Raw genomic sequence first — 21106 nt, forward strand, 5'->3', positions numbered from 1 at the left:
AGCATTTGATGCATAAATGTCAAATAAAATCAATTTAGTATCAAAGCCAAACACACACTTCTGACATCTCGTAAACTTTCTAGGTGATTCTCATTGAGAACTAGCAGAAAGAAATTAAAAACAGCTCTCCCATATCATTCAAAATTATTGGGAGGAAAAGAAAGGTAAACCAGATAAAAATAGTTAAACATTTACTCTTGGGTTAAAAGTATTGAGATAGTAATGAAAATGTCATATACTGCATTTAAATTCTTTCTCAGGTGAGCATGGGTGATACTTCTCACACTGTTGCCCTGGGAAGAACTGATTCCTGTTGCCCAGGTTCGTCAGGAAAAAAGAAGAAGAAGAAAAAAAGATGCCATATGAGAAAGAGCTTTGAAAACTCCATAATGAATAGCAGAAGTGAATGATAAAGGACCCATTTACAGCACATTTAGACAAATTCAGAATCAGAGAAAACGATTATAAAGAAAAACAAAGAAATTAAGTAGGAACATGATTTTTTCTTCTTATTAATGTCATATGCACAAAGATACTAGAATAGAAGTGTGTAGATTCATTATTTTAATTACTTTCCATTGTCATTATATTATAATAAATGCAAAGGGAAATGAGACCATGGGACAAACGGTGGAAGGGAAAAAGTGTCACTCTTAAGTTATCCCCTAACCTCTACACACACTGTGTACGCATGCAAGCTTGTGTTCACTCACACACAAACACACACACACACACACACACACAGAAAGAGAGAGAGAGAGAAGGAGAGACAGAGACACAGAGAGGTTGTTAATGTCAAGAAGGCCAGCAGCGGGGTACACTGTGAGCCTCAGACAACATATTTTTAATGTATAGATCTGTTGTGAGGAATGAATGTGAAACATTTGTAAATACACAGCAGCATGGTGTTATGTGAATTCTCTTTTTGTCTCTCACGAGGCCGTTCCTAACCTTCCAGCAAATCAGGACAAGGATGCACATTTTATTCATTTTGGAGAGGCCTGTGCATGGATGCTGAATCAGTCCTCTGCTGGGGGACAGTGGGCAGAGAAGACAACATACCCGTGTGTATGAGGGGACACAGGAACTGCAAACTGCAGCTGTCTTCCTAGCATCCTCTTATCTGTGTCCTCGAGGAACTACGAGCCCAGAGTGTACACACACACACACACACACACACACACACACACACACACACACCAGATACACACACATGTGCACACAGCGTAAATTTTTCTTTCAGCAAGTCTCAGTTGGTAGAGCAGTTTGCAGCTTCAGGACAGGTGTAATGACATACCTGGATGAGATAGTGGGAGCACAGATTGAGAAGCTCCAACAGCTGTAGGTGACTGCCAGCCGCCAACACATCCTGGATCACTCCTGGCTCCAACAAAATCTGTTTTTGTTTTTCAATAAAGAGAAAGCGATCAGCTACATTTAAAAAATGACACGGTACTGCTTAATTTATAAATGCACCATATTAAATTTAGATTGCTACTCTATACATATATTTGAATTAAAACTGTGACCACAAAAGTCAGTTCCTTTCTTTCTATCCTGGTTATCATAAGACAGCCCCCTCTCAAACAGGTGAATTCTTTTGTTTCTACATGGGCCCGCAGTTTTCCCCGCATCTGAACCTCTGCTTAGTTCCTTTGTTTTTGTAGGAAGTACAAACATTTTCAAAGAACACAGCAGCTTTTTAACATTCAACAGTCATTAAATGCAGAACAAATCAGGTCTAGTTTTTCAAAGTCTACTTCAGACTCAAGTACAATCACAGTTTAGTGAGCAGGTGCTTTAGGGCAGGTCATTTGCACCTCTTCCGGGGCATTGTAGACGGGGGCGGGCATTATGAGAGTGGGATGGGCATTATGAGAGTGGGGCGGGAATTATGAGAGTGGGGCGGGAATTATGAGAGTGGGGTGGGAATTATGAGGGTGGGGTGGGAATTATTCTACTTACAAGCCCTATAAAACCATAAACTTTCATTTTCTTCAATTTTAAGTTTTCTTTATCTAATTGTCTTCAATTAAAATGCAGTTATTTTCATGAAATAGCAAGTATCATCGTTCAAGGATCTGCTGACACCAATTATCTACTTTTTTCTGGTTATGCTCAACTATTTGCTGCCTCCAGCCCACTGACAAAGGCCAGAGAGAGAACACACCATGATGGAGAAATACAGTCCTACAGAGGCCATTAGCGCTGTCACAGCTGTCCATCCGCAGCCCCGTTGTTCAGTCTGTCCACTGGACATCTTTGTCTCCTCACTACTTGCAATTCACGCCACGGCCACATGGGGCAGTAAGCACAGGTGCGTACACTCTAAGGAGAGCGCGCATCTCTTGCCGCTGGGTCAATAGACTTGATCTTTCTTTTACTTCCCTAACTATCCTCATTCCCAGTCTCTGTGCTTTGGAAACGACTACAGCCCGGCCCTAGGACCTTTCTCTCCTCTCCCTGCTCACGCTGTAATCCTGTGGCTTGAACATCGTTTATACGCTGACAACACTCGAATCTGTTTCTGTCCCACACCCCAGACCCCCACATACAACTGTGGGGAATGGATTAAGTCCTGAGCGCATGTGTATTGTCGACACGGGCAGGGCCATGTCAGAGACACCAATGTCTCAGACCCATGTCAGAGGCGAAGCCTTCCCCAGGTAAGGCTTGGAGACTGGGCAAAGCCTGCCTCCGGTCCAGCCACGAGTGTTTAGGAACGACTGACCTGCCAAACGCAGTTTCCTCCTCTGGGACGATGCAGCCCGAGCCCGGCCCCTTTAAGACAAGTCAGCCCTGCCTCCTGTACACGCATGAAAGAAACCTGCCTCCACCATTCATATCGTCAACCAAATCATTCTTCCTCAGGACATCAGCTTCGCTCCTTCCAGCCTGTCTTTCAGGCTTCTCCCCAAACTGAAATTCCAGGCTACTGCCGAAGTTGGCACCTTCCATCCAGGTGAGCACAGCCCACCCACTCCCAGCTTTCCCAGGACACCTGTGTCGGGGTGGCCGCCTTTGCTTCATTCTCTTGTTGCCACAGTCGGGTCCATCCCTCATGCTGGGTAGACCCTGGCACCCAACTGCCAGCTCAACATGGTCTCTCAGCTGTCTTGCTAAAACTGAGCATGCCACAGACTAAATTCCACCCCTCTCCGACCCATTCCTTGTATAATCCTGCCACCTCAGCCAATAATATGGCAGTTATTTAGGCTAACACCCCATGGAGAGTCTTATTTTTTAAAGAATAATATTATTCTCAAATAATTTTATACGCACATAGAACTTGCTCAGGCCCCGCCCACTATCACTTGCTACTTATCTTTCACTTTTCTTGCTACACACTTAACAGACTCACTTATTTAGAGTGGAAGTACAGCTCTCGCTCCTTCTTCAGAGTGTACAGAACAGCACTGCCCAAGAGGCCTTCCCTGAGCATCCAACGGGAAACAGTACATCACCGCAGCACATCCCTGCTTTTGCTTTCCTTCCCATAGCACTCATCCTCCCTTGTCATAGTTCACATTTTATTTGCTTGCTTTCTGTTTTTCCACACAAGGGGATACAAGTTCCACGGAGGAAGATATGTGTCCTGTTGTGCATTCACAGCACCTGAGAGCAATGTCTGGGCACGGCCATCACTCATTTAGTTACAAATTTGGTGAATTGATTTCTACACACGTGCTCTTTTTTCAAATTTTATTTTATTAATTCATCTGACAAAGGAAAAGAGAAAAAGATGTAACTTATGTATTTCTGGATCATTGAAGTAAATATGTGAAAAAAGTTCAGCACAGGAGTCAGAACTGAGAACACTTATCTTATTCTAGAATTGTCTTTTTTTCTTTTTAATTTTATAGCTCTTTTTCCTCCTACTCAGAAGAGAAATTTAAACTTCTGCAAATCCGCAAGGAAGAGGCTTTTCCTGACACCGAGGAAGCAAGTACATCCCCTGTCAGGAGAGCAAGAACGGCGAACAGACTTGCCAAAGAGGCATGGCCCAAGGCAGAGAACAGGGAACTAGATGGATTAGAAAGGTTTGTTTTAGCCTTTCAACCCTGTCGGTTGCATTCATTTCACACAACTGGCATTCGTGATACCCTCCAAAGTATGGTAATGCCAAACACAAAGCCAGATGTCACAGAGCGACCAGATGAATATTCCATAGCATGTGTAACATGTCCAGCGGGCTCACCGTGAGAAACCCTCACACCAGAAACCCATACTGGGATCGTTTTTGCCTTGTTTTTTTTTTTTTTTTTTTTTTTTTTTGTTCTGTGGGGTCCCCCCCCCCATTTTATAACACAGGAACTTCTAAAAGAAACTTTAGCATAGAAAAGTCCCTATGTTCTTTAGAAGGGCTGCAGAGAGAGATCTGTCAGGAAAGCTAGTTTCGTTCACTACAAACAAGCAGCATGTGTGGGCGTCACTGGCAGGCATCTTCGTCAGCCCTGCTTCACTCAGTGACCGGCTTCCCTGCTGCATTTTCCCAGAGACTTTGTGCTTGGGCAGGAATAGCTAAAGCTCATCTCCTTGTGCTTTATGGTACAGTGAATTTGAAGAACTGGCCAATAAAACGCTTTAAAGTAAGGGCCCTCAAACACTCACTTCATATCACACAACTTTCTAGTTTGTTTGCCTTTCGCTGTGATAAAGCACTGATCCAAACCAACTTGAGATCCCTCAGAAATTACAGCCATCAGCCTTTAGCCTGGCATTCTGACAGACTGGATGGGCTTGAGGTCACTGTACAGGAAGGGAGGAAATTCCCAGACAGCGGAGAGCACTCTGTTGGAGTGGACTTAATCTATGTGACTTACATATCCACAGCACTTGGAAGTCTAGAGGCGTTTGGCTCAGATGAAGCCAGACCGAGGTGAGCAAGGCAAAGTGATATAGAAAAGGCAAGAAATATAAGAGCAACTGCCCTGGAGTCCTGTGTCAGTGGGGGACAACAATCTTGCAGAAGCTCACGTGAGCTGAGGATGCTCAGCTGTTTGGGGCAGAGCTGAGGCCCCTCCAGACTTTTGGAGGAGGATGTGCATAGGTGGAGCTGGACGCCGTGCTCATAGGACAATTATACTTCTCTTTCCGTCATCCATCCATCCCTGACCTCCAAGTAGAACACAGGGAGCCACAGCTGGCTGTGAGGAACGGACAATGCTACCTGAGGTAAGTAACCATCCTACAACTCCAGTCAGGCTCAAGGATCTTCCCTGAAGCTGTGGTAAGCAAGGTCTCGCTCATCTCGGCTAACTAGATAAGACTTACCCAATGCCTGTGAGCAGGGTAATCCCGGGTTGTGGAGATCTGACGAAGCCCTGATTAAATTGTGTAAACAGTTGAAGTCCTGAGTATGTGTTGTTAACTTGGGCACAGCCATGTCAAGGACCCCAGAGCCTCAGCCCTCCATGAGCGACCAAACCTTCCCCCAACCCCAAGCTGAGACTCAGAGGATGGCAAGGCCTTCCTCCAGTCTGAGTGGGACTGTTGCGAGTGTGCAAGAACAGGCGACTGCAGCTTCTCCCTCCGGAGCCTTCCTTCTGTGCGGTGCATGATAAAAATGCCGAAGTTCACGGCTTCCGCTTTGCAGGTGTTCTCCACCAGAGCAGACACACCCTATCCCATCCAAGCTCTTCCGCAGGTGTGTCCGTGGGTCTGCTCTTCCTTCACTCCCTCTTCCCTCTAGTCAGGCTTCCAGGACCAAGCATCTACCAGCTGTGGCGCTGTGCAAGTATTGGGACGCAATGCTAGAGGTTAACTCTACAAGTTCTTAGAAGCTGGTAGATTCCTGAAGCACTTGGGCACGAGAATTCAGCCGTGAGGTGGTGCACTGCCTTCCTGGCAGGAGGAATTCCGGAGCTTCCTCTCCTGTGGTCAGTGACTGGAGTGGCTAGTTGTACAGGGCTGACAGGCACCATCTCTGAAGAACGGCCCCCAAACTGAGAGAGGGTTCATGCCCCCAGCCTTACCGCATCTTCTGTCAGGAGAGAAAGAAGATGGAGCTTGTTGCAGTTCTGCATAGCACATGGCACGCCACACTTAGGAGGTGCTGGGGAAGCCAGCTGGTCCTGACAGGTAGGAGCAAGGGCCAGCACACAGATTCCATGTTGTTCACGTCAGTCCATTGGCTCATTCCCTTACGCCACTAGTCATTCACCTCAACCTCCCCCAGACCATTTTTAACCTTGCCTCCTGGACTAGTTTCTGGTAACAAAGGTCTCTGAACACCCATGAAAATTTTCAGTGTGACCTTTTTTCTGTCTGAGTTGGTATCTTAAAAAAAAAAAAAAAAGTATCGTCAGTTCCTCAAGGTACAGCCTTATCACTTGTTTAGAAGGCTAACAGTGTACTTTCTTCTGATTTTGTGGATATTTGTGGATAGAGGAGGCTAGGGTGTGATTAACATTAAGCCCAGGCAACTGTAGTTTGCAAGTACATCTATGATAACAATCATCGTTTTAGCACAAGGACTAATGCAATTTAAGTTAGATGTGGTCTAATTTCATTTACCAAAAAAAGTGAGGACATCTCCTGTTTCACATAGTCTAGAAAAATACCAAATTAATACAACCTGAACTTAAAAGCCGTCAGGTAAACTGAACAAAAGGAGCATGAATAAATTTACTAGTCAGATGCTCTAGACATATGATGCCTTTTGTGCTGGAGTCCAGCTCCTGGAGTCCAGCTCCAGCAGACAGGGTGAACCAAGGCTGGTCGCAGTGTGGGCGATGACCAGCTAAGGGCTGGTGTTTCCCTCTATGCTTTAACTCTTACTCTCCCAGGCTGGCAGCCTTGCTACTCTCTATACACACTTTAACTCTTAAACTTCTAGGCTGGTAGCCTTGCTATTTGGGGCTCTCTCTAGATACAGGTTAATTCTGTATGTACAGCCTAATTCTGTATTTACACTTTATAAACAGTTTAACTCTCAGGGGCTGCTAGTCACGAGAGCCTCTAAAGGAGAAGACAGCAGAAGGTCTCACCAGTCAAGCCAGCTGGGTCCTTTAACTCAAGAGTACAAGCGGCCAGAGCCCTGACAGTTTCTTGCTCTAAATACAAGGGGTTGTAAAAAGGAAAACCTTAGATCCCTTTAACTTAGTGGCTCAGCAGTGAACAGAGGCTGGCTGGTAGAGTCCTAACTAAGAAGGCCGATAAAAGACTCCAGACTCCATATCACTTACTAAACTTAATAATGTAGAAACATGCAAAACATACATCTTTGGCAGACAAAGCAGGCAGATATTTACACACCTCACACACGGACACATACAAGCAACAGACAACAAAGGGAGCTCCCAAACACACCATTCATCCACACATATGTAGACATACAGATAATAAAATACATATATACATATATGCAATATATACAGACACTTAGACAGACAGACACATTTTTGGAAGAAGTGGGTGTCCTTAACAAATGTAACTGCCTTAGGTTTTTATACTCTCTAATACAAAGGTTCTCTATGGATGGAAAAAAATTATATCATTCAAAAACAGATTCAGTTGGTACCTAAATGGGGAGTTACAACAGGACTAGCCTAATATCTAACATAGATACTTTGTTTATTGTAAGCTTAAAGCGGTGGTTTTACCTATATGCTCATTATGAGTTTAAAGTAGATTTTTATCTTCTTATTTCAAATGTACATTATGTGTTCAAAGCAAGTTTTTTTTTATGTCAAGGGTTTTCTAAGAATTAGGTGTCTGTCTAGTCTTGTATATTCTTTGTTTCTATATTCATATGGTCTTTCTTACTGTGATGTACACCTGTGCCTTATCCTTGAACTAAACCTAGAATGAAGGCATTTCCTTGATTATTAATTTGTTTCAATCTTGTTTTCCCTCTTGGTATAAATCAATGGCTTGACATATGGAGGTCCACAGAGCTCCTGCCAGTTTCTGTTACACTGCAGGAAGGTTTTTAAATTACTTTAATCAAATCAGAAATTCTTTAAAATCACCATCAGGGGTTGTGAAATCATCAATTCGTTTAAACGGCACTATGATACATCTTCAAAATAATCTGCAGGAAATCTGCCCAACAGAGTGAAGCAATAGGCAGAAAGGGTCTCTGCCATGCCAGATATATGAGACAAGCATGGAAAGGCAGTAGAGCAACAATGAACAGTCTTGAGGCAAAATCCTTGGGGCCTTGCCTTCACCAGGGATACACCCACTCGTCAGCCATGCGAAAACGAGTGAACGTCCTCCAGGAAGCTCACTTGCATGCTTCTGCAACCCAGCATGCAATTGCTCCCAGCAGTTTTGTATGAAGCATTTCTATATAAGAGAAGTCATAGAGATGGGACAGAGAACAAAATTTACTTTTGGTTTTGGTATCATTTTACTAAGAATTTTTTTATCCACAAGGTGGCGCCCTTGTGTAAAGCAAAATGATTTTCTGTTTTTTGCTTCCTCTATCAGACACACTATTTTTAAGAAGAAAATACAATTGAAGTGATGGTAAAAAAAAGCCTAAGGATTTTCTTCCCAAGCATTCCTCAGTGTCCTTATGTGTAGATCTACGATCTACCTCACAAGATATTTTTTAGGAGGAAAAAAAATTACATACATCACACTATGTTTGGGCAAATGGAAGAGTGAACAGGTAAATACTGGCACTCAGTCCTTGAGTCAATAGCTCAGTGGGATTGTGCTGGTGTGGCGACCCAGTGGATGCCTGATTCTGGAGGAGCATTTGGCTAGGAATGCCTGATTTAACTGAAAAACCCTGCAGATGGATATGAGAAGACTTGGTCATTTTACAGCACAGAGAAAACTCCGTTTTCTTGTGGCTCCTTCTTCATTAGAATTATTCTTGCATATCAAGGCCTTGAGATTAATAGTATTGTCAGCTAGTCATTTCCAACATGGTTTTCTTCATTATGTTTAAATTAATAAGATGCATTATTTAACAGAATGTAAAGATAAATTATACATACTTACAGCACCTTTACAAATGTGGCTAATTACTTGAAAAAGCAGAATACATTTTTGATAGTTTCTAACTGTAAGGGAAAGAAGCAGTTGTAGCAAATTAAAGTATAATGAAACATGAAGGTCATTATAGGTTAAAAGAAAAGCTAAATTAATTATTAAGATCTACTTAATAACCAGTGTTCTTTCAAGTGTGATGAAGACGTTAGATTCCATCCCTCACAGCTTGATCATGGAACTGGGATTCTCCATAACAGAGGCAGCTCCATAACACGGGGGCCAAAACCAAAGAGAAAGCACTGACTTTCAACTACTGACGCATGAAGACAGGTCTCTTAAAGAATGAATAGAGCTGATGCCAACCTACCTTTCTTTCTTTCTTTCTTTCTTTCTTTCTTTCTTTCTTTCTTTCTTTCTTTCTTTTCTCTCTCTCTCTCTTTCTTTCTTTCCTTTCTTCTCTTTTTCTTTTTCTGTTCCCTCCCTCCCTCCCTCCCTCCCTCCCTCCCTCCCTCCCTGCCTCCCTCCCTCCATTCCTTCCTTCCTTCCTTCCTTCCTTCCTTCCTTCCTTCCTTCCTTCCTTCCTTCCTTCCTTCCTTCCTTCCTTCCTTCCTTCCTTCCTTCCTTCCTTCCTTCCTTCCTTCCTTCCTTCCTTCCTTCTCTCTCTTTCTTCTTTCTCTGTCTCTAAGGATTACTCTGTATGGTGTTTTGCCTGCGTGTGTCTGTTCACTGTGGGCATGCAATGCCTGCAGAGACCAGAAGAGGGCGTCAAAGTCTCTGGAACTGGAGTTCCAGATGGTTGTTGACTTGCGCGTGGGTGCTGAAATACAAACCTGGGTCCTCTGGCAGCCCGTGAGTGCTCTTGACTGCTCCATTATCTCTCCAGCCCTCTCGGCACCAATTCTCAAGTGTAGGGGTAACTTAAAAGAGTGTCACTGCTGGCTATTGAATGGAGAGAGAGGATGGAGCTGAACGCAATGATCAATCCTGCTGTGACTAAAGCAAAGACAGCATGCCCACAGAATGGCGCTGAGCGAGCTTGGGATTAAAGATGTCTAATTTCATTAAAACTGTAGGAGAAATAAGCCCCAGTGTGAAAAGGGATCATCAATACACAATTCTGTGCTCATTTGGGGGAATTCCTTGCATGAGCTTTGTAAAGGACAAAGATAAAAATACAGCTTTAGAGTCTGCCAAGAAACTTAGGTAAGCCATTGGCATTTTTCTACCTAGCATCATCTCATAAAGAAATATAAGACTGCTACTTATTTTGATAGGGTTTTTGGAGGAAAAAAATGGCATGCCCAGATAAAATTCATAGAAAAATTACTGGCATGATTTGTAGAGTGAAAATGTTTCTATTTTTAATTTCACCTCTGATGTTGTCGTACTGTCACTATCCTACACATATCCTGTGGCTATCTCATTTATGCCATCTGTCCTTCCTGTATCATTTCACACTCGTCACCTTTGCAGGTTAATATAACTACCATGCGAAAACGAGGAACGTGAGGATAAGGCAACCCACCTATTCAGCAGCAAGTCTTTTCTAATGCCAGCTCTAGGCGTCTCTCTGGATCTGTGGAGATGATCATAGCTACCCAAACAAGTACCCTTGTTACCATGGTGCCTAGATTTTGGGTGTCAGCCCACTAGTGCCTCTACTTACAAGAGGAAAAGCCAGAGCACGCTGGCTTGGGTTAAGGTCTAGAGTTCAGGTTTGAGGTCTGTGTTGTATCATCCATATAAACAATCAGGAGACAAAACCAGTCATTGCAATGGCAAAGAACAACACATCTTTCTAATCACACGCACTTGTACAGCATGTGGGCTAAGCATGGATGTTTCATTAACAGGTTGTTTTAAAGCAGTTTTGCCTGTAGCAAAAGTCAGCAGAATGGAGTTCCCATGCACATCCCGTCCCCACACACTTACAACGTTCCCACGCCAACCTCTCCCACAAAATGGCACACTTGCTCTAACTGACAAGCCTACACCGACATCTCATTCTCATTCTCTCTCCCAAAGCCCCCGGCTTCCCTCGTGTTCACTATGGGTGTATAATTCCACGACGGCATGCATTGGACATTGTAAGGCCACCCAGGGAAGTTTCACTCTCCTAACTATCCTCGGTACTTGGTTGATTCTCTGCCATCTCCTCGAGCCCAACTCCCGGAAGCCACTGCTTTTTTTACTCTCCTCATAGTTTTAGTTTTTAGAATGTCATGTTAGAACCCCACAGGACGCAGCCTTCATCTGGCAACATGTGCCTGCATTCCCTGCAGGTCTCTTCATAGTCTTGTAGCTCATTTCTTCCAGCACTGAATAATTTTATCCCATTCACAGTTAAGGTATCCATCCATTTACTACAGAAATGCATTTATGTTGCCTCCATGTTTTGTTAATTATGAATAAAGCTTCTAGACACTTGTGTTCAGGTTTTTGTTCAGACATAAACTTTCCATTTACAGGGTAGACACCGAGGAGCATGTACATGATAAGAGTGATAAGGAAACTGCCAACATGGCTTCTTTGGGGATGATGCCTTTTTGACTTCCCACCAGCCGTACACGAATTTCTCCCACTCTCTGTCCTCACCAGCTTCTAGTGTTGTCAGGTTCTGGGTGTCGGGACAGTGTTAACAGGTGGACGATCATCAGTCCTTGTTTGAGCTTGCATTTGCCTGATGAAATATGTGAACATTTTCCATGTGCTTATTTCCACCTATCTTCACTGGTGACTCATCTTGTACACCTGTGGCCACTTAAAAACAATCACAGTACTCATCTTTTATTACTGAACTTCTGAGTTCTTCATATATTTTTAATGACATTCTTTTATACTTAAATAAGTATTTTCTCCAAGTTGTGGCTTGGTCCTTTTATTCTCTTGATACTGTCTTTTTGTAGAACACAAGTGTTTAATTATAGTGAAACACAGGCGATCAACAACCACATTTTTGTGTCTTTAAAAATATATTATCTGATGAACTCAATGGCAGGCTCTTTTACCCCCCCCCCCCGCCAGCCCCTGAGGGAGGAGCAGCCCTGCTAGGCCACAGGGGAGGACTTTGCAGCCAATCCTGAAGATACCTGATAAACCAGGGTCAGATGAAAGAGGAGGAGGACCTCCCCCATCAGTGGACTTGGAAAGATGCAAGGAGGAGTGAGAGGGAGGGTGGGATTGGGAGGGAATGAGGGAGGGGGTACAGCTGGGATACAAAGTTAATAAACTCTAACTAATATTTAAAAAATAAAAAAAGAACTTTACTAGTATCTAAAAAAAAAAAAAAAAAGAAAAATATATTGTCTGGGCTGGATAGATGGCTCAGTGGTTGGGCGTGCGCCCTGCATACACATTAGTATCAGAGGCCAGATTCCAGCACCAGTGTGCCAACCAGGACTTCTCGGCCATGACGGGCAGAGATCGCAGGAGCACTGTGGCTTGCTGGTCTCCAGCCTGTTGATAAAACACATACCCTAAATTCAGGGAGAGATTCCGCCTCAAGAGAAAGGCGGAGAGTAATAGATGAGGGCTCTCGACATCCTCAACTGGCTCTTATACTTGCATACAGGTTCATAATACGTGCGAACACACATGTGTTAGTGTATGCGTGTGTGTGTGCACACACACACACAATCCCGAAATGTCTTTGCCATACATACAATTACCTATAGAAATATTTCTCCTATATTATAAATAGGTGCTGTGAGTTTTTCATGTTTGTGTTTTACGCTTGTGAAGGGTATAAGATCTGTGCAAGGACCTGACTTTTTTTTTTTTTTTTTTTTTTTTTTTTTCAGGTGGATGTCCAATTGAGAACTGGCACCATCAGTGAAAGAAATTCTGTTTCCTCTATTTCATTTCACTTCTCTCACTGAAGATTAATCAGTTGATGGTTCTGGGTTCTCCATGCGGTCCCACTGATCTGATGAACTTTTCCCCCATTCCACAGTGACCTTGGAAACTGTCAGCTGTCCAGACTCGTTCTCCTTCAATGCTGTTTTGGCTACTCTTGGGCTTTTGCTACTTCATCTGAGAATGACAGTTTGTTTGATGCCCATAAATGATCTTCTGACATTTGGTTTGGACTGCACTGACGTGTAATCAAGTTGTAACTAACTGCTTTCTTGAGGATACCTAGTCTTCCTTTCTCTGAACGCAGACCTTGACTTCTTTCAGGGCAGTTTTGTAGTTTTCGTCATGCAGATTTGACATATTTTGTTAAGTTGATACCCATATATTTCACTGTTGGAGGTACTAGTTTCTGAGAAGAATTCTAGTATTTTAAGATAATCAAAACACCCCAAATGGGGTAGTACTCTGTGACATGAAAATTATATGAAGTTAAAATCTCAGTGTAAACTGAGTTCTACGGATTCAATCTATCTCTGGCAGTTTTTGAGTTACAATAGGAGGCTTAAAGTAGCAACGACATGGCCTGAGACGCCTCAATTGTTTATCATCTGCCCTGTTAAGGAAAGTGTTCACCAGTTCCTTCTCTAGAGGATGGCTGGAGGCCAGAAGTCAGTAGCACAATATTGTATTGAGTTACCAAGGACTGACATTAGCAGGAAAGCTACTTTGCCTACACAAGCGTAAGGGATTCCAACAAGGGCAAGAAGGAGAAAGCAGGAGGTGGGGTTCTGAGGTGCTGAGAAGATGAGCCACAGAAGGTGTTCTGAGAGCTCAGAGAGAAAAAAGTGCCTGGAGCTGAGAGGCTGTAAGTGAAAGACTTTACTTTAGATTTGCCATTATCTATGTCTATGAAAAACAAGTTTTTAAAGCAGATGCATGCCTTTAATCCCAGCACTCTGGAGGCACAGACAGGAGGATCTCTGAGTTCAAGGCCATTCTGATCTACTATGCAAATAAACATTGCTTCAAAAAAATCAACAGTTTTTTCCCCCCTAGAATGCTAAGGATAGATGCCTCTGGACTCAAGCAATGGAAAAATGTGTAATAAAGGAGTAAAACTGAGGAAACGGGTTCCTGTGATACCTTTTGCAAGTGAGAAAGTGAGAAAGCTTTTTTTTTTGTTTGTTTTCTTTTTTAAGTTTGAGTAAAAAAGTGTGTTTGTGCGCTGTGGGAATAATGCAATAGAGAGAAGGAAGGAAGGGGGACTGAGGATAAAGACAAGAGAGCCTAGGTGGAAGATGAGCTCCTAAACATTCAGGCATGTGCACCTTCCACAGTGAAAGAAACACAGACAGAGCCATGTTTGAAGACAATGATGACTGGCAGGTGCAGCCTTCCCTGCCTAAAATCCCCACAGCACACGAGTCCCTCCCCTCCCCCCCCCCGTGCGCTCTGTGCGTTTTAGGGAAGGTAGCTGAAAAGACAGGAGGAGTGAGAAAGTTGTCACTAAATGGAGCAAAGCAGGGCAGGACAGCTTAGCATTGCCTGTGTGGATCTGCCTGAGATCTAGACCTTCAGCACCAGCCAGCAAAGGGGAGTTTCACCATGGGGCTCAAGCAGGACTGCTCAGGTGGTGCCTCGAGTGGCACTCATGGCTGGTCCTCTCTCACATCAGGGGCTGGTTCATGCTGTGACAAGGTTCTGAGCGCAGTAAGCAGTACAGGGATGAATGACAGTGACCTGTCATCCATCGGAAGCTGTTCCTGTTCAGTCACCATGGAGAAAATGACTACCTTTTCTCCCCTTCAAACAGTGAGGGTTAGTATCTTGAATTTTAGACTGGGACCTGAAAATCACTACAACTCAATTAGTCTCTATTTTATCTGAATTTGTACAGGTTTTTTTTTTTTTTTGTGTGTGTGTGTGTGTGTGTGTGTGTGTGTGTATGGAACTCACATGTTTTTTTATTTTCATTATATTCCATATGACATACAATTCAAAATGTTATTATCTTACTTCTTTTAAAAATGCATCAACACACCAATCTGTAGATGCCAACCACAGTTTGCTATTGCTCAAAAAAGCATTCAATGTAATTTTCCCTTCAGTGAACCTCTAACACCAAAGAAGTCCTTAACACACAGTAGGTCATTAACTATTTGCTGAATTAATACATTTCATTTTGAGAACAAGATAGTAAGAGATGGCTCTTTCTTTAACTTAAATTTATTTATTTTTATAATTTATTCACTTTACTTCTCAATTGTAGCTCCCTCCCTCATTTCCTTCAGGTCCCACCCTCCTTTGCTCTTCCTATTCCCCTCCCCTATTTCTCAGAAAGGGGGAGACCTCCTCTCCTACCATTTGAACCCAGCCTATGAAGTCTCATGTCATACAAAGGAAACAAAAAAATTTACAAATTAATGTGGTCTACCAGTCTGTTTCTATGCCAGTACTATGCGGTTTTTATTATTAGCACTTTTTCACCAAACCTACTTCAGTTAGGGTTCTTAAGCATCTTTACCTCCCTTACAACCCCTGACCTTCCACAGGAGATTAGCAGGAAAAAGGGCTGTAGACCTCTATTATCGACTTCCTGCTGATTAGGGTCGATGGGTCCTTAGGGGATGGCCAAAAATCAGTCATCAGGATACCGGCCAATGCCAAGCAGCAAAATGAATCAGCATGATTCAGAAGATCGGGACAAGTCAGTGAAACCCACAAGACTCAGTTGGATTGCCCTGACAAGTTCTCCGGAAAGTTTTTCTCTGTGAAGTCAGGCATCAAAGCATGACGATCACACAGTGAGTGGGCTTCTATGTAGCTCCTCAGAGTCCACCACCACAGATGTCCTCAGCCACGGCTGTCCTCAGCTGGCCAAAGTCACGCCCGTCTCCACTGAAGGTGGAAACACAAACTTGTACAATCACTGTGGAAATCAATCTGTCACTTTCTCAGAAATTTGGGACTAGCTCTACCTCAAGACCTAGCTATACCACTTCTGAGGCATATACGGAAAAGATGCTCCACCATGCAACATTTGCTCAACTATGTTCATAGCACCTTTATGCACAATATCCAGAATCTGGAAACAGCCTAGATGTCCCTCAATTGAAGAATGGATGAAGAAATTGTGGTACATGTACACGATGGAATAATACTCAGCTATTAAAAACAAGAAAATCATGAAATTTGCAGGCAAATGGTCAGAACTAGAAAAGATTATCCTGAATGCAGTAACACAGAATTGGAAAGATACTCATGGTATATAACACTTATAAGTGGATATTAGCCATATAATATAGGATAGTCATGCCAAAATCTGTACACCTAAAGAAGCTAAATAACAAGGAGGACTCTGGGAAGGATGCTTTATTCTCATTTAGAAGGGCAAATAGAATTGACACCGGAAGCAGTTGAAGAGAGGGAACAGATGGGAGCCAACCATGGTGTTCCTCTGAAATACTCCACCCAGTAGTGGATCAAAGCAGATGCTGAGATTCACAGCCAAACTATGGGCAGAGCACAGGGAGTTTTATAGAAGAGTGGGGGAACAGAAGAACCAGGAGGGGACAGAAGCTCTACAAGGAGACCAACAAAACCAACCTATCTGGCCCCTGCAGAGACTGATGCACCAACCAAAGACCATGCTGGAAAGGACCTAGACCCCCTGCTCAGATGTAGCTAATAGGCAGCTCAGTCTCCATGCTTGTTCACTAGTTAGGAAAGTAGGGGCTGTCTCTGTCCTGGACTCTGTTATCCATTCTTTGATCACTTCCCCCTGGCGGGGCAGCCTTGCAAGGCCACAGAAGATGAGGATCCAGGCAATCCTGATAAGACTTGATAGGCTATGGTCAGATGGTAGGAGGTCTCCCCCTTTCTGTGGTCTAGGGAAGGGAGATGGGAGGAGGAGGGAGGGAGATACAATTGGAATATACAGTGAATAAACTATAAAAAATAATAAATTCCAAAAACAAATTAATGTGGCACAATCAAATCAATTCCTTCATTCGAATACTCTTAATGTTATTCTGCTGAAATGGAATATCTACTTGCAAAATACATCTTTCCACAAGTTTTATCTGAGGGCTGCAGATACAGCTCAGTGGCAAAGCATTTGAAGAGCATGTGCCAAGTCCTGGTTCAATCTCCAGGACTGAGAAACACAGCTAGGTACCTATGTACTGCACTAGTCATCACAAAACCTTATATTGCTATCATGTTGTCTTAAAAATTAAATTAAGTCACATCTTAAGTCACATCTACTGACTAACCTCTACAAATACTAAATGTTTCCAGCAGAGGGCTCCAGGACTCCTTTTTTAGGAAAAAGTTTCAAACATTATCTGACAGTAGCCTTTCTTGGTAAAACTCTCTGAGGAGGCAGCCCTCAGAGCCATGCTCTTCCTTCTGGTCAAGGATTCAAAGATCTGAGCCCACTTAAAAGTAATCAAAATGAAAGGAGATGGAATTCCAGTAAAGCATCGTTAATTTATATGTCCAGCATTTGCAGATAAACACATTGACTAGTTCCAGGAAGACTGTGAAGTAAATTACAGTCATAAGGGTCTTGTTTGTTTTCATTTGCTCACATATGTTTCAAGGCAGAAGTCACTAAGAAGCTCGGCACCCTCACACGTACTGTGTAGCTACAGCCGACCTTCACATTGGGATCCTCCTGCCTCATGCTCCTCAGTGCTACTGTTACAGGCAGGCACAGCGTACGTTACATCGTATGTAACCATTTCAATTCCAGGAACATCAATAAGTCAGAGAAGACAGGAAAGTGAAAGCAACATAAGGTCAAAAAAGAATACAGGCAAATAAATGTTATAAATAATCTAGTAAATACTCTAACACACACACACACACACACACACACACACACACACACACATACTTTCCATGCCTGTACTATTCCAGGTGGGCCACTAAACAAGACTGAAGAGACAGATTCGTGGGTAAAGTGCTTTCCGTAGCAGCCTGAGGGCCTAAATTCAGATTCCAAGCCTCCATGCATAGGATGTGGCCCTGTGAATATAATCACAGCGCCTGGGTAAGGAACAGGCAGACCCCTCCCCTCAAAAGAAGAGGGAGCTTGCTGGAGAGAAAGTCTAGCCAATTGGTGAGCTCCAAGTTCACTGGGAGACTCTGTTTAAAAAAAACAAAATTTTATGGACAATGCTGAAGGAAGATGCAGTCTGTCACATGCTCAGGCATGGGAGGGAGCTCCCTCACATACATTCGCCACACATACACTCACATACACTAAAACAGAAATACAACAGAGTAACTCAAATGGTGAAAACACGAAAGACAATTTCTAATTCCTCCAGACCCAGAGATCTAAATAAAAATTTCCCGCAAATATCAATGTCATTGAAGGTTTATCAAAAAGTAAGGCATAAAAAACACCTGCTTAAAATGAACTAAGCATTGCTTTCTGACTTTCTGACTTGCTCTCAGTATAAAATCTGAAATATGAGCAGTGTTTCTTAACGGCGTCAACGTCCCTCACCAGGGGAGAACTGGGAAACGCATATGGACATCTCTAGCCATCCAGAAAGGATGCCAGATGTCAGGCAATGTTAAAGAGCAGTCATCAAGAATTCCCCTACAGCTGTATACTGAGACACCCTGCAGCAATGCACATGCAAGTAAGATTTTTATTTTTAAAGATGAAAGTCCAAAACTTAGCTCTGCCTAACATGTAAACACATTTTTTACTGCGTTTCTGTGTGACAACACACTCAGTTTTACGGTGTTACAATGTTCCTTAATGGATTTTCCTTGGAATTGCTCACTACTTTAGAACAGGGCAGTACCAAGGACATGCTCCGGGGTGCGTGTGTAGCCAGTAAAACACCACGTACCTGTCACCTGTCCTACGGTCAAGCTATACCTGTAGACAAGGAGCCGTCCCCCGTCTCCGGGAACAACCACAGCCCAGCATGTGTGCACTGACATGATTTTCAGTATGAAATGATTCTCTTATGCTCCTCCCTTACACGTGCTCACGCCATTGCACCAGGGCTCGGAGGAACTCGTGTCGGGCAGCTGCATTATGTAAGAGTTTCATCTCAAGCTAGTGAAGACCTTTTCATAAAATCTGATAGGTAAGGCTGAGAATTGAAAATCTACATAAAAAGGCCACATTATCTCATGGAAAACCTTTCTTTTTAAATTTAATTTAATTTAAATTTTTATTATTAGTTACATTTTGTTAACTTTGTATCCCTGCTGTATTCTGCTCCCTCATTCCCTCCCAATCCCACCCTCCCTCCCTCATCTCCTTCCTGCCCCTTTCCAAGTCCACTGATTAGGGAGGACCTCCTCCCCTTTCATCTGACCCTGTTTTATCAGGTATCTTCAGGACTGGCTGCAAAGTCCTCCTCTGTGGCCTAGCAGGACTGCTCCTCCCTTGGGGCATGGGGAGGTCAAAGAGCCTGCCATTGAGTTCCTGTCAGAAATAGATGGAAAACCTTTCTGTTTATACTTTTCTCCTCAGTATACATTTCAAAAGAGCTACACAGTAACAGGCTGGACTGCACTCATTCCTTTTTTTCCTGAAAAAAAAAAAAGAAGGATTCTGTACTTTAATAAGTACAGGTTTCCTCATTTTAATAATAAATCATGTTTTATTTATTTCTAATAACAATGAAGGCGCTAACAATACTTGCCATGAAATAAATGGTTACCTCTCCACTCAGATTAATTCCAGCAAAGACCCAACCACTCAAAAATTTAAATGGACAATCAATGTTTAGAAATACTTCAAAGTGGGCCTGGAGAAATAGCTCAGTGGTTAAGAGCATTGTCTGCTCTTCCAAAGGACTGGGGTTCGATTCCCAGCACCCATATGACAGCTCACAACTGTCTGTAACTCCAGTTCCAAGGGATCTGACACCTTCACACTTATGCACATAAAGTAAAAATTAAATAAACTATTTAAAAACAAAAACCAAACAAACAAGGAGAAACACTTCAAAGAGAGGTACTATCCACCCACTGCACTTCCACCCACTGCACTTAAGATACGTGACAACAGAATTTTCTGCTAAAACACTTAAGAAAAGTAAGGGTCCAGAAGTGCAAAGCCTCCCTGAGAAAGCAGGTACGTTGATCTACCATCATGAATTGCTGGGTGCCAGAATATTTCTGTGCTTGTTGATGTCAGCAAGATAAACAATGGTTGCTTCCTCTCCTACTACTGACAATAAGCCATCGTGAAGAGCGAGAGGAAAACTTACCCTTGGTTCCCTGAGCTGGCAGTCGGGGCAGGAGTTACACGGAGCTGCAAAGGGAAGCCCGGCAACAAGCCCAGATCATGCGGTGAAGGTGGGGTACAGACACTGTGGGCCGCACTCGCACTCATCCTGGCCATTGGATACGGCCTCAGAGAGCAGGAGCCTCTCAGTGCCAGGTGTGCTCAGTGTCGGACTCAAGCAGCTTGGCTCACAAGGGGCTCTCAAAGCACAACTGAGGCTGAGAAGGACCACAGATGCCACGGGCATGTTCAGTCCCATTTTGTTTCCATTTAATGGTGAGTTTAACAATTTCTCACCATCTGTTCCTAAAACATAACCACTGCTTAAAGGATTTCTGATGTCTAACTGCTGGAATATTTTGAGCACTAAACACCCTTCTTTCTTGCATCCTCACAACGAGGCAAAAAGTAAAAGAAATCTCCAAAGTCCTTCAAAACCCCACAAGCCTCTGTCTACACAGAGAGCCCTCACCTCAGTCTCCGTCCTACCTCAAACAACAGACAGTGACAGTGATCCTCCTTGCTTTCTCCAGTCACTTTTGTGGCTACTTGTGGGTCATCCCCATCTCATGAATGGTAAACTTTCCACAACCTGGCCCTCTCTGCGTTGTTGTTATTATATAAATGTAAATCAAATTCAGGGGTGGAGAAAAAAAATCACGTTTTATTTTAATTGCTCTAATTTTTTACAGTAAATTATCCCTATCCCTATGCTAGCCCTCTCTCCTTCGCCTTCTACTACCTCACCCCTTCAGATCCTTCTGTTCTAGTTTCCCTTCATCTCTTCCCAACACTGTATTCATTCCGTTGCCTCCTCCTTGGAATATCCCCGAATCCTCTTCTGGTCCCCAACGAGGTGCCCAAACAGGGGGGTATTCTAAGTGAGGCATGCGTAAGAGGTAACATCCACATAGAAGAGAAGCTATGCAACTCATCTTTTGGGGTCTGGGTCACTCATTCAGAATTTTTTCTAGTTCCATCCATTTCCTGAAGATTTCATTTTTCTTAACAGTGGAATAATGTTCCATTGTATGG

The 21106-nt window shown here is 43.2% G+C and overlaps 1 protein-coding gene across 4 annotated transcripts in view; it reads right to left on the minus strand.

Annotated features, from left to right (window-relative positions):
- The window catches only part of Klhl32 (kelch like family member 32), a 210721-nt gene that overhangs the window by 88087 nt on the left and 101528 nt on the right, over nucleotides 1–21106 (minus strand). For all 4 annotated transcript variants that reach the window (XM_060386069.1, XM_060386070.1, XM_060386068.1 and 1 more), the window contains one exon: nucleotides 1298–1396. In XM_060386069.1, the coding sequence (XP_060242052.1) occupies nucleotides 1298–1396 (99 nt within the window). The remainder of the gene's footprint in view (nucleotides 1–1297; nucleotides 1397–21106) is intronic.

The sequence above is a fragment of the Meriones unguiculatus genome, chromosome 6, assembly GCF_030254825.1.
Source record: "Meriones unguiculatus strain TT.TT164.6M chromosome 6, Bangor_MerUng_6.1, whole genome shotgun sequence".
Classification (NCBI taxonomy): domain Eukaryota; kingdom Metazoa; phylum Chordata; class Mammalia; order Rodentia; family Muridae; genus Meriones; species Meriones unguiculatus.